Source organism: Equus przewalskii, chromosome 31 (assembly GCF_037783145.1).
Source record: "Equus przewalskii isolate Varuska chromosome 31, EquPr2, whole genome shotgun sequence".
Lineage (NCBI taxonomy): Eukaryota > Metazoa > Chordata > Mammalia > Perissodactyla > Equidae > Equus > Equus przewalskii.
In genome coordinates, this window is record NC_091861.1 from 28,490,759 (window position 1) to 28,504,507 (window position 13,749).

Here is a 13,749-nt window from a genome sequence, read left to right on the forward strand (position 1 = left end):
CTGCCTTCCTATCTGGATCTTTTCTTGAACTGGCCCCTAAGGATCACTCCCCGTGTTCACAGAGGGCCCCTGTGTGCATTGGGGTGTCATCTCAGACTGTGTGGGGTGCAAGGGGGACCCAGGGGTATGGGCCGCTGGGCCAAAGATCTTTGCTGGGGACTCTTGGCTCCCCAAGGGTGGGCAAGTCCCTGCAGGGCTGATGGTGAGCTGCCTGTGGGGGTACAGGGCTGTCACAGCGGGTGTCCAGCCTACGGCGAAACGCTTCTCCATGGTCAGGCTCTTGCTCACTTCGCCTGGACTCTCTTCTCAAGGCTTCCTCTAAACCTCGCTTGATCCCGCTCCCCTCCCCCACCCCCATATATGAAGTTTGATGACTCCGGCCTCCTTGCTCTTCTCGCTGCTCACCCGGGGAAACCCATCCCGCACAGTGTCGCTCGCCAGCTTTGCCTGCGATCTTCACCCTCAGCCTTGGGCCTAAAGTCTTCCTCCTCCCTTCTTCTCAGAGGTACCATTTCCCATCCAATATGGCCAAACCCGTGTTTCTCCCTGGTCAGAGATGCGGATGGGCACACTGTGCCAGGGCAGGGGCGTCTGGCCCCTCACGGGGGGGGAGGGGGCTGCTGCTCAAGGGCCCCCTGCAGGCAGCTGGTGTGCGTTGCCCCGTGTGCACAGGGGACGGTCCCCTCTTGGGACCCACCTTTGCGGGTTCCTCTGTGTCGGCGTCGCGCTGGTCTCAGCAGGAACCTCTGCCTGAGGGAGCTTCTGCTCACTCCGCTATCTTGAAATCCTGTGCTGTCCTGACCACAGACGGAGAGCCAACACCACTTCTGGGTGGTTTTCTCGGGATCGAAGCGGGGATGGGCGATGGTAAAGGTACCCATGCTGTACCGCGTCCCAGCAGCGAAACAGACACTCACACTGCCAACAAACCGATTCTCGTTTCTCTACTATGTCTCTTGGCTTGAAGCTGAGGTTTTAGCTAGAATTTCCATCGGCTTGTTACAGCACGTGCAAAAATGCTGAGTGTTCCAGGCTGTTCCACAGCAGATGCCTGGATCCTGCTCCTTTGCGAAGCTCATTGGCAGAGATTTTAAAAAAGCCTCTCCCCCCGCCCAAAAAAAAAAGCCTCTCCCCACACACCAGGCTGTAAATATCAGTAAGCCGGTCGTTCCAGGTTGAAAAGTTTGGGAACTACTTCTGCAGTGGGTCTGAGCCCTCGAAGGGGAGTAACGTTTGAACAAAATAAAATACAGCGTTAGCTGTCCCCGTGAAGTTCTCTACAGGCACACATGTACACACACATGCATGCCCATACCCATGCACGCATATACACACACATGCCCACACCCATGCATACACATACACATGCATGTCTGCGCACATGTACACACATGCATGTCCACACCCATGCACACATGTCCACATGCATGCACGCACCCCACCTTGCAGCTTGTGTACGGCCAGAGAACAGCCTGCTGAGGAGACTAGAATCCTATCTGATGTAGTGCCGACTGGCCTGTGGTCCTGGGCAAGTCGCTGCCTCCCTGTGCCTCTGCCACTGTAAGACGTGGGTTAGACCGCCTCCCCAGTGCTTTGTGATGGGAATGCTGTTTGGAAATAGATTATAGAGCTCCCAGCTCTGCAAACTACGCCCCACACCGCCTGCAGCTGCCCTGTGAGAGATGTGGCACCATCCCTCAAGCCGTGTCCTCCAGTTTCCCTCGTGTAAACATACCCATCCACCCAAAACATCTTTGGATCCACTGGTCTCAAACCTGGCTGCCCAGTGGAATCAGCTGGGAATTTTAAAAAATGCGAGTGCCTGGGTCCCACCCGCAGAGACTCTGAGTGAGTTAGCATAGCGGACAGCGTGGCATCGGGACTTTGCAAAGCTGCCGGCCCTTCTGAAGCGCGGCAAAGTTCCAGAGCCGTCGTCCTGGTTCCCGTCCTTCGCTCATACGTGGACCCAGCGTGAGGATCGCTGTCGTGTGCACACATCTCTCACACACACGCATTCATGCGCACACTCGCACTCACACGTACACTCACACACATGGAAAGGCACCTGATGTAGTCCTTGCTGGTGATGATTTTCTGCTCTGGACCCCTCCAGTGCCTGCATCCTCTCTGGCCGTGTCCACACTCACCCACTGCCCTGACCCCTGGCTTCTGCCCAGTCCTTAGGTTTAATGGTGGCCACGAGAAGATCATCAGAAACAGAACAGGGTTCCCTTGGAGCCAAGCTTGAACGGGTCCCAGCAGAGCCCAAGGGAGCCACGTGTGCTGTGAAGGAGAAGAGAGGACGCGGGCTGTGCAGCCCAGTTTATTTCGGCATTTCTGTTCTGTGCACGTGCCCAGAAAAAAAGCCAGCATCGCCCCAAAGTGCCCTGCAAGGTTGTGCTGAACTCCTCGCCCACTCGGGCTTGTGGAAGCCCCAGGACAGGGAGGCACACCTGTGGTGCTCCCAGCCAGCCTGGGCAGAGGGGACCAGAGGATGCTCCCTCCGGCCACCTGAACCATCCACAGACACAGCTCCGGCCCACGCTCGGACGTCTCAGAGGGAGGCTGTCTCCAAGGTTCTCCTGGCAGTTCTTGTCCTTTTCTCACTTGAACTCCTCCTGCTGTGGGCCTAGCCTCACACGGGGAAGAGATGTCAGGGGGTGAAGCGAAGGCATCTTCAAGGCTGGAAGATAAAGCGTTTCCTTTCTCGAGCTTTTTGTGCTGAAGAACAGATGGGCTTTGCTTAAGGATAGAAGAAGCTAGAAGAGACAACGGACCTCCGGGAGAAAGAGTCGGCAATAGACAGACCTCGAGCTGCTTGCCCCGTGACAAGCCCTCCTGACTAGCAAGGGAGAGGGGTCCGGGGGAGGGCGGAATGGAGGAAAAGGCTTCCAGGTGACCTCTGCCCCGCGGGCAGCCTGTTGGTTAGGCAGGCCCGTGAGCCCTGAGCCTTCTCCCTGTGGAACCGGCTTGGGAGGGGATGGGGGCCCAGTGGAAGCAGGATTCCTTTCTTCAGGGAGTTCCCGGCCTGACTGGGGAGACCCAGGGCCTGTTCTCTGGGAGAGGGGTCCATGGCTGTGCACCCACACACGCCCGTGCTTAGTGTGCAGAAGCCACGCTCAAGGAACACACCAGCCAGCACAGAATGTGTCGAGCCGTGGGACAGAGTGCTGACGTGGTTGCGCTGGAGGGTTAGGAGCGCCTGGAGCTGGGTGCGGTCATCTCTGGTAGAAGCCGCCTTTTGTGCAAGGTTTTGAATGCAGGGAGAGGGTTTGGCAGAGAAGAAGAGCAAGAATGTTTCAGGTGCCGAGGGTGTGACCTCTTTAAAGCTGGGAGGTGGGGGAGGATGAGTCATCTCTGGGAAGGTTGGCCTCTCCCCATCAGAGAGAGAACTCCACGTCTCCTGACAAAGGAGCTGCCTCCTCCATTTTCTCAGCTCCTGTAGGTGAGAAAGCTTGGGCGGCCCTATGACACAAGACACAATCAGGCATCGTCTGAGGCACCAAAGGGCAGCGGCATCCAGGGATGCTGAGCGTCTGCGTGGTGGAGTTTCTGCAATGGCTCTACACCGTGAAACACTGACACACGATGGGACAGGCTGTGGGGACAGAGCAGCTGGTGTGGCTCATGCACTGGAGAATGCAGTGTACTCTTGGAGACATTTGTTCCTTGACCTTGAGATCCTGTAGGTGGGCACATGCCTCCTGGGGACCCCGCACAGGTTGGGCCGGCAGTAGCTTCATGGAGAAGCCGCCATCTTTGCTCATGGCCAATGGACCCTTCTGAAGGGGACAGTAGGATGCACACGCTCAGCTGGGAGGGTGGGGTTGAGGCTGTGGGGGAGCTGGGTGCTGGAGTCATCTCTAGTTCCCACCCCTGGACCAAGGATCCTCCTCAAGGAGGCAGCCTTGGGTGTGCTGGAGCCTCACGCAGCTCCTCTCTCCCTGGTTGACCCGGTGCACCAAGGACCTTTCTGGGTGGGAGGAGGGCCTGACTGAGCAGAGTTCAGGGACCCTCGTCCCGTTCTGCTTTTATGGGGCCATTGAGCCTCAAGGCCCCAGGCCCCGGAGCACCCTTACCGAGAGGATCAGGCACGGGAGAAGAACTGGTCAGCTAAAAGGGCCAGCTCACTCCACGTAGGCCCAGCCCCATGTGAACAGTGCCTGTGCCCAAGACTCCAGGGGGAGAAGAGCTGTGATTCTGGCTTCAGGGAGCGCCCGAAGCCCGCACTGGCAGAGCCTGGCACACGCGTGATGGAGAGCCGACTGCAGCTGGCCATGGCCTTGTTCTGGGAAGGCCTGGCAGGTGCTGGAAACCAGCACAGCCCGTCAGGAAAGGCTCCCTCGAAGTGAGTTCCTGAGAAGTCGGGGACCAGGTGGAGCGGTGAAAGCCGTCATGTCCTTCCCCGTTACTCCCATTGAGAAGCCCCATGTTCTCGCAGTTGAACTTGACTTTCAGAGGGTAGCACTTACCAGTAGGACACCCCAAGGTCAAGAGAGGGAAAATTTACCTCTGTTGTGGGAGCAGAGCTCCCCTCCCACTTGCACCCCTTTGGTTACCAGGCACACTGCAAGGGGTGCCTTCACATGTGTCACGTCTCTGGACTCCTCCCCTCCCGCGCAGCCTTGGCCCCAGGTGCAGCCACCTTCTGCCGGAGAGGCAGTGCTGGCTGGTGTGATGGCAGCCTCATTCTCACAAGGAAGCCACGCAAAGCAGCTTAAGGTGGGGATTGGGTTGTCTGACCCCCGATTGCAGATAGATCTTAGGGGGTGTCTTCAGGAACTGCCTGGAAGGGTCTGGAGGGCTTGGCCCAACCAGAAGTGAGAGTGACAGCCCATGCTTGTGATCATCGGAGTCCCCACTGGGACGCGGGGACTGGCTTTGAGAATCATAGGGCATTCCACAGGTCATCTTGTCCACTCCTTGCCTCCGTGGCAGAGAGCTCCCCACCTGTCGCATGGAGAAGAGGATGTGAGAGGGTGGCGGGCAGACGCGGGGCGTGGAGGGAGCAGAAGCCTCTTCTGATGACGGAGAGGGCGAGTGACATCACTGCTGACAGATTCCCTCTGGAGAAGGGGCGGTGGCCCCGTGGGAACCTGCCCTCCTCAGTGCCTCATCCTCGCAGGAGACCTCTCTGGGGCTCCCAGAACTCTGTGTCTGTCACCACCCCGTATTTTCCATGTGAAAGCAGCTGGCTGACCCACTCCTGCCCTTTGGTGAGAAATCCCTGCCCACTGAGAAAGAGACAAGTGAAGTCTGGCCGAGCCCTGGAAGGGATGACGAAGCAGGCTGGATCGAGGGGAGGCAGACATGAACTGGCAGTTGGCTGCCCAGGGTCCAGGCTGCGGCCCCATCTCCCGGGAGAGCTAGTTCTGGGCATCTGAGCCCACGAGATGGCCCGCAGTCCCTCCTGACAGAGGCAGCCTTTCAACAGGGGCCGCTTCTGGAACAGGGAGCTTGGAGAAAGCGGGAGGTTCGGCGGAGTCCCTTCAGGAGTCAGGGATGGGGCTGAGCCTGTCAGGGACGGGGTCGCCCCCGGCAGGACCCTGAGGCAGGCAGCAAAGAGGTGGTGGAGTTGCCTTTGATGTCTGCCCTTCCTCCTGGTATGCTGAGCCCCATCTCTAGTAAAGAGGAATCTGGCTTCTCCAAATGCCATCAGGCGTGTGTCACAATAATCACACAGCCACAGAACATCAGAGCTGTATGGGAGTGGCCGTGTATGGAGGCCAGCCCCCTCTTTTTACAGAAGAGGAAACTGAGGCCCCGAGAGAGCCAGTGAGTTGCCCAAATGCCAGAGCCAGGACCCGTTTGAACCCCTCCAGCCTCCAGCAATCGTCTCTGCCACAGCCGATGGACCAGTGGCCAGTTCGTCCTCCGTGATGGGGGTACAGGGAATCGGGGGCAGTGCTCCCTCCTGTGAGCTACAGGGTGGTCACCTGGCATGGGACCAGGGAGGTGGCACCAGGCAGGGACACCTGCTGTGTTCCGACACTGCCTGTCTGCTGTCCTTCCACTCCTGTCTCGGGTGTTCCGGTCCCCTGGGAAGGCTCGGGAGGCTGCGTGGGTGTGGAGATGCTGACAAGCTAAGTTAGCCAGGAGGGAGCACCCCGAACCCTTCCCCAGACAGGGCTCTGATGCTGGAGCCTGCCCCCCAGCAGGGGAAAAGCGGGGCTCATCCCCCCGAAGGCTCTCATGGGAGCCCACTTTCTCTTCTTCCCGGAGGCCGTCATTTGACTAGAGTGGGGGGCAAGCCTTGCCCTGGACGGCCAGGCCGTGGAGCCACAGCTTGCCCCTTGTGCGGCTCCCCCTGTGGGGACTGGAACACCAGGAGGGATGTGACTAGGGGTATAGACAGCAGGAGGAGAGTGCCTCGGGCAGGGCTGGTCAGAGAAGGCTTCCTGGAGGGGACGCGGTCTGGAGCTTGGCTTTGGAAGATGGGCGACATTCGATGGTGATGGCTGAGGAGGGGCCAGACTCGGCACATGGCAGCGTGTGAGCAAGGCTTGGGCGGGTCACTGTCAGCCACGTTCAAGGACAGTAGGACAGTGGACAGATCAGCTTTCACGGAGATGCGGTGACTTCTAGGGCCCCCTGCCATCTGATGAAGGGGAGAGGAGAGGGGTGGCCCAACGGGGAGCCCAAAATCCAGTCCTGCTTTCTGCAATTCAAAGCCACTTGTCTACTAATAACCCTAATGACACTGTGCCCTCCCGCGGAGCCTGTCATTTGTGGGTCTCCAAGCACCCCGAAAACATTAATTAATCCTCCCAGGGGCCTTTGAGGTTGACACTCCCCCTTCACCAGCTGGAGCTCCTGGGAGATGAAGGACGGGGCAGAGGGTCACCTTGTCACTGGAAGGGGCCGGGCTGAGCTTGGCAGCCAGAGTCCTGCCCCGAATTGGACCCTGGTCGGCCGCCACCGCTCTGTGGCCCTGACCTTGGGGCTCTGGACCTGGGATGTCAAGATCCTGCCTGTCTTCCCCCAGTGGGAAGCTTATCCTGGTGAGACGTGGAGTCATGATGCCCTGGAACGGAGCGGCCGTGCTCCTAAGTCCCCCGGGCCAACTCCTGCCGTGTAGGTGTCAACCTGCCCCGAGCCTTGGGGAGACATCACGTCCGCAGGAAGGGGCCGGCCGAGACTCTCCGAGCCATCCCTGCGGCATCTGCAGGGGCCCTTCCTGCAGCCCCGGCTGTGGGGGAGGTGGGGTAGAGGGAGATGGCAAACAATGGCGTCTTCCCCATCCTCCTCCTCCGGGAGCTCAGACCTGGCTCCTCCACGGGGCGCAGTGGACCCGGAGGCAGAGGCGATGTCCTGGGGAGGAGGGCAGGCAGAGAGCGTGGCCGTGCTGTCCTAACCCTGTGCCTTTGCCTGCAGGCTCCCTGTACGACGGCCTGGCCGACGGTTACAACAGCTACGGGGCCAGCGGCCGCAGCAGCTACTATTCCAAGTTCCAGGCCGGGAATGGCTCCTGGGGGTATCCGGTAAGAAACGCTTCCATTCTACAAGAACTGGGGTGTGCGTGGGGAGGGTTTGGGTTTATGGGAGAGCAAACCGGCCCCGGGCGCCGAGAGGAGTGATGTGAGCTGGAAAGGGGCCGCTTGGGTCCACGAGGCGAGGCCGCCAACTCCAACCAGGTCCGTTGTGTGGCCATCATTTCACAGATGGCCCTGAGTGCAGCCTCCTGTTGGGCTGGTTGGATTTTTCTGAATGTCTCAGAAGAGAACATTTTAGAAAAAGCATAAAGAAAAGAGCATCTTTCAAACAACAAAATCCGTTTCCCAGTATGTCTGATTGGATCATGGATTTGAGAGAAGTGTGAATTCCTGAGGTCCACTTGTGGATTAATTTAGACATTTCTAGGAAAATCCTGAAGGGACCTCTCTCTTCGGTTTGTGCTGAGGACCTCGGAGGGGGCTCTAGAAGGCCCCGCGGGGCCAGGAGAGCACGTCACTGCTGTGACTCTTGAGTAAGAGGGTGAATGCAGAGTGGAGCGTTGCTAGAGTTTTGGAATTGGACAAACCTGGGTCAGATTCTAGCTCTGCTACTCGGCTGAGCCTGTGAGCCCGGGCGAGATGGTCTGCCTCTGGGCCTCAGTTTCCTCACGTGTAAAAGGGACATGACACGGTCTGCCTGGTGGGGCTATTGTCAGGATTCGATGAAATAATGTGCATGAAAAAAAGCCTGATTATAGTCCTTCTTAAGATGATTTTTTAAGTTCACATGGTCGAGAATATTCCAGGTCCTTTACTCCAGGCTCCATCACCTTCTTTCTAAGTGCTCTCAGCCACCACACCTCTCCATCCTCACTGAACAAGTGTTTACTGAGCTCTCACTCTGCACCGAGTGTGTGGGAGATGCCGTCACCCGCACCAGCCCGGGCAGGAGCTGTCTTCTCTATCTCGGGCGATCGGGCTCCATGACACCCAAGTTTCTCCCAGTCCCCCAATTCTATGCCTTTCTTTACTTTTGCCGATTTCAACGTTCGCCTGGATCGTTCTTGGGAATTCTTTCCGGCGGCCCTTGAGACATTGCACTTTTCCCTGCGAACCGGGGGTGCTGTCCTCTTGGGGGTCCCGGATTTCAGCAGCTGTTGCTCACAGATGTCACCCCTGACGGGGGGTCCTGTGCAAGGCAGAGGCTGGGTGGGTATGAGTCGGGTATTCCTGTGTCGTTGGATTTCTCTTTCTTGCCTGCTACAGGTTAGGGGCTGTGGGGGAAGAATCAACTAGTTTTGCTGAAAATTTACCCCCCTCCCTTCTTTCTGGTTCTTGATGTCCACTGATACCCTGAGTGCCACTTAAACACAGTTGATGGAGCCCGACCGGCTGGCAGGTCAGGCACAGATGCGAATCAAGGGTTTTGACACGCAGAGTGAGGGCCAGAGAGAATCAGAGAAGACGCCTGAGTGATGCAGTGTGAAGGAGGAGGCGAGACCCGGGAAGGCGGGTCCCTGCCTGGCGCCTCATCGCAGCAGTCCATGGATAGTGATGCTGACGGTGCCGATGGGACTAGCTCTACACACAGCGTGCCCCCAAGTCAGAGCTCGGAAGCCTTGGCTTCTAGTCCTGGTTCTGCCCCTCTCTGGCTCTGTGACTTTAGATAAACCCCTCAACCTCTCTGGGCATCAGTTTTCTCATCCGTAAAATGGGAATGATGACACCTGTGTGTTTACTCCACAGACAGGTTGATACCATGTTCCACTAGCTGTGGAGTCTTATCAAATGGCAGGGCGGGGTTGTTATTCGTGGAAATCTGTAACCAAGAGCTGTAAAGGCACTCGTTTAGAGGTGTTTCTTTAAAAAAGTGTCTCCATCGGGCCCACGTTGAGCCTTTCTCCGGGTTAATTAACTCAGTCCTCAGCCATCTCACCCGCTCCCAACGCCCCCACCCCTGCCTGGGCCGACTTTCCGACAACCAGTGAAATGCCTTCCCCTTCCTGCCCCCCGAGGCCCAGCCCTGCTCGCCCTTCATCTCCGCTGGGCCTTCAGACGTGACTCACGTCGGGGGAGCTGCTGGGGCGCGTCCCGTCTCCTCTCGGCTCGGGAGAGGCTCTGGGAACAGCGAAGGGCTGAGCACACATGAGGATTTGGCAGAGGGAGGGGGCGAGGGATGGCAGGAGTGGAGTAACTGATACGGCAGCCAGGCGTGTAATCAGCAAGGACGGGCGCCCCCCCCCCCGCCCCCGGGCAGGGGCGGGGCTGAGGGAGGAAGGCAGGGGAAAGTGAGCAGAGACCCATCTGCCGCGCTCTCCTGGGACAGGGCGGCTGGCACAGGACTACTTAGCGCCTCCATCTGCTGACACCAAGACGGCGGCAGGGGCAGGGGTGCGGGGACAGAGTGTGGCTCCCCTCACCCTGGTCAGCAGGTTTCAGGGGCCGGCCCGGTGGCGCAGCAGTTAAGTGCACACCTTCTGCTTTGGTGGCCCGGGGCTCGCCGGTTAGGATCCCTGGTGTGGACATGGCACCACTTGGCACACCATGCTGTGGTAGGCGTCCCACGTATAAAGTAGAGGAAGATGGGCACGGATGTTAGCTCAGGGCCAGTCTTCCTCAGCAAAAAAAGAGGAGGATTGGCAGCGGATGTTAGCTCAGGGCTAATCTTCCTCAAAAAAATAAATTAAAATTAAAATTAAATAAAATAAAAATTCAGGAGCTTCTAAAAGCGGCTGGAGGACCATTTCCCCTGGGTCAGCCCTCTGTATTGAGCAGCTGGGGGCCAGGACCCCAGACGAAGAGGGTCTTTGCCCTCAGTGAGCTCACAGAGGCCACAGACAGATCGAACACAGGAATTAGTGGCCACTCTGTGGCATTCCACCGGTGCTGCCCTTACTCAGATGTTTCTAGAACATTTTTTTAAGCACAGTTGTCATCAGCGTCACTTTTGGGGCTGTATAAGAAGATCAGTCTCATTTATTGATTGTCGCGACCTGCGTTTGGCCAGAAAGGAGGTGAAGCACTTCCAGCAGCTCACCCCACTTCCAGATATCAAATCGCCCTCAAATAACAAAGATTTGTCACCACTGAGTGTGTATTTTATTTAAATATGGAAAAGGCCTAAAAGCAGTGCCAGAAACAACGTTCTGAAAAGGTTTAAAAAGTAGTGGTGTTACCTCGCGGTTTAACCTTATATATATTCTACATGAGCAGTGGCCGTCTAATTTTTAAATATACATATAGATCATCATACCACGTATAATCTATGATCACTTATGTCACAAATTAAGAAAGTTGAATATAGAGAATCTGGTAATAAGTAGAACTTAAAACAGAGTTAGTCTGACAAACAAAAAGCATGAAGGGCATAAGGAAAAGGAAAAATTAGTCCAAAGATGAGCTGGCCCCGTGGCCTCATGGTTAAGTTTGGTGTGCTCCTCTTTAGTGGCCCGGGTTCAGTTCCCAGGTGTAGACCTACACTACTCGTTGGTGGCCATGCTGTGGCAGCAACCCACGTACAAAACGAGGAAGATGGGCACAGATGTTAGATCAGGAATGATGTTTCTCAAGCAATAAGAGGAAGATTGGCAACAGGTATTAGCTCAGAACAAATCTTCCTCAGCAAAAAAAAAAAAAAAAAAGTCCAAAGAAAGTCATTGGCCCATTGACCCAGTCACTTCTCCACTCTCTGCTGGACATTCCAGCTGGACACATACCTGCTGGATGACAGTGTGGAGCCCCAGAGCCCCACGGGCTGCAGGGAGAGAGAGGAGCGGGGAGAGGGGCTGAGGATCTGGCAGGATTCAGCCCCACTGCCCGACCCCTCAGATGGGCAGACTCCACCATGCTGCTCACGTTCTCAGAACCAGACTCGAGGAACATTAGAGCCCCAGCGAGGTTTCCATTCCACAGTCGTGGAAACTCAGGCCCAGAGAGGCTAAGTTACTCCTCAGGGGTCACACAGCTGGTTAATGGGACAGCAGACCAGACCCCTGGCCTCCCGACTCCTCACCTAACGGAGTCCTGTTTTCGTTACTCCAGATATTTGCCCGTTTTTGATGGTCATTTTATGGTTTTATGCAATCTCGGCGTTTTAACATCACCACCGTGTTCTAGGCACTTGCGAGAGACCCACAGGTTTGGATCCTGTGACTTCCTCCCTCCCCTGTCCCCCTCCACTCCTGTTCTTTCCTTGAGGAGTCAGCCGAGCTCAGAAGGGGCAGGAGAGTGGCCCTTTTTGTTCCTTCCTAGATTCAAGCTGGACTCACTCAGCTGTAAGCGTTAACGGGGGTCGGCCGGAGTTGCCAGGCAAAATCCAATATTTGGGACACGCTCGTACTAACAAGTTGTTTATCTGAAATTCAAATGCAACTGGGCATCCTGTACCTTCATTTCCTTACCCGGCACCCCTGGGTGCCAGCATCTTCCCTGTAATGAAACCCAGGCTCCCGAGGTTCCTCTCCCAGGCCGGGCACCAAGCAGAATTGCTGCAGGCTGCAGCCGCTGCTGGTGAGAAAACGGAGGCTGTTGGCCCCCTCTTAGGGTTCCTCATAATGGGTCCCTTGGGTCCCTTCCTCTGGGTCCGCTGGGGCCAGAATGCAGAGAGTAGAGAGCTGGGGGCACCGGGAGGCACAGCCCTTCTGTCCCAAGGCTGTCGGTGGGCTCCCATCACACGGGTTTGTCCCAGAGGAAGCTGAGGCAAGTGGGACGAGTCTGATTTCCAGGGAAAGTTTCTGGATTAAGATGGCAGTGTCCTTTTCCATCAGCTCCGTTCTAAGGGTTTCCTACTTTCCAATCAAGACGCACGTCTTGAGCGTTCAGTTCTTCTGGGAGTCGTACCCAGCGAAACGTTCTTTGGTTATGGATTGGTCTAGACCACCCTGCCCAGGATCTGATCCGTAGAAGCCACATGGGCATCGTCAGCAGGAGGTCTGGGCCGGGACATACCATGGGGCCGCCATATTGAATCACTCAGCCACACTGTTCGAGTCAGCCCAGTGCTTCTGAGGGGGAGGCCCCTCAGGAGGAACCAGGGAGAATCTCGCCTCTGTCCTGGCTTTGGTCTGTTCCTAGACCCTGTCTCTCCACCGGAACCCAGGACTCACCCGCACATCTTCCTCAGTTGCACTTGCTAACTGACTCGCCAGCGTTTTATTACTTGGTGATCCCACCATGGCAGGGTCTTGTGGACCATGTGCTAGCGACTCTCACCGTGAGAGAACTGGTCCTACCCCTCAGGCCCGAAACCCCCCGGGTGAGCCTCTTTTATAGATGAGAGGGCTAGGTTGCATCAACCTGCCACCGGGGGTGGGAAACCCAAGCGCAGTTGTCTCCCATTAGCTGTGTAGATGAGGCGTCCATAAGGGCAGGGCCCTGGGCCCGGGGCTGCCAGAGAGAACAGGGCAGGACTGCTGCCCTTGGGACCACAGACAGAGTTCCCAACCCACAGTCAACACAGTCTGTTCCCAGAAGCAGCTGGTGGGCCAGGACAAGCGCTGGACTGTGGCCCGGTACCTCAGGTCCCAGCCCAGCGCTGCCCCTTCACTATCTGCGTGACCCCAGGCAGGCTCTTAGCCACGCTGAGCCTCAGCTTGCCCATCATTGACAGGCGTGAACATTCCTGTTTCAGAGGGCATGGAGGGGTGTGGATGTGACCTGTCAGACCAGCAGTGGGAGGCCTGGCCTCCAGTCTCGGCTGGGCAGCTGGGCGGCTATGCACTGAGGGACCTGGCGCGGCCGTCACCCCTCCAGACCTGTAGCAAGGCAGGGGGGGACCCGATCCCAGCCAAGGTCTCGGGGTTCCGTGTGGCTTGAGAGCTGACTCTGAGTAGCCCCAGTGCTCTGTAGCCAAAGTCTGCATGGTGGTCTCCCTGGGGGCAGGGGCAGCTCCCCCCGCCGAGACCCCCACTTCAGGCCCATGATGGATAATGGCTGCGGCACTTCTTCTGTGCTTTCTTCTGAGCATCTCCAGGCACCAGGAAAACAGCAGCTAATTAACCCTCAGCACAGGATGGAGAGACCGTAGGACATTGTTTACTTGAGCTTTATGGCGGGGGAACAGGCACGGCAGAAATGGCCCCTCCTAGTCACCACCCTGACTTAACCTGTGCACGACCTCCTCCTCTGCTCCCATTTCTCAGCTGTGAATGCCGTGCTCCAGACGCCCCAGCTGGGTTCTTTGGGCGGTGCCTGCTGGGCCTCTGTCTGTCCGTGAAAAGTCCGGGGGAGGGAAAGATAGAGTGGACACAGGCTCCTTCTCCCGAGCGGGCACGGCTCCTGCTCCAGAAGGAAGCGATTGTTGTGTTTGCCAGCGCAG

General features: G+C 57.2%; 1 protein-coding gene across 2 annotated transcripts in view; it reads left to right on the forward strand.

Annotated features, from left to right (window-relative positions):
• Positions 1-13,749, forward strand: part of PKP1 (plakophilin 1) — a 48,289-nt gene that overhangs the window by 3,145 nt on the left and 31,395 nt on the right. For both annotated transcript variants that reach the window (XM_070602502.1, XM_008507036.2), the window contains exon 2: positions 7,375-7,481. In XM_070602502.1, coding sequence (XP_070458603.1) covers positions 7,375-7,481 — 107 coding nt within the window. The remainder of the gene's footprint in view (positions 1-7,374; positions 7,482-13,749) is intronic.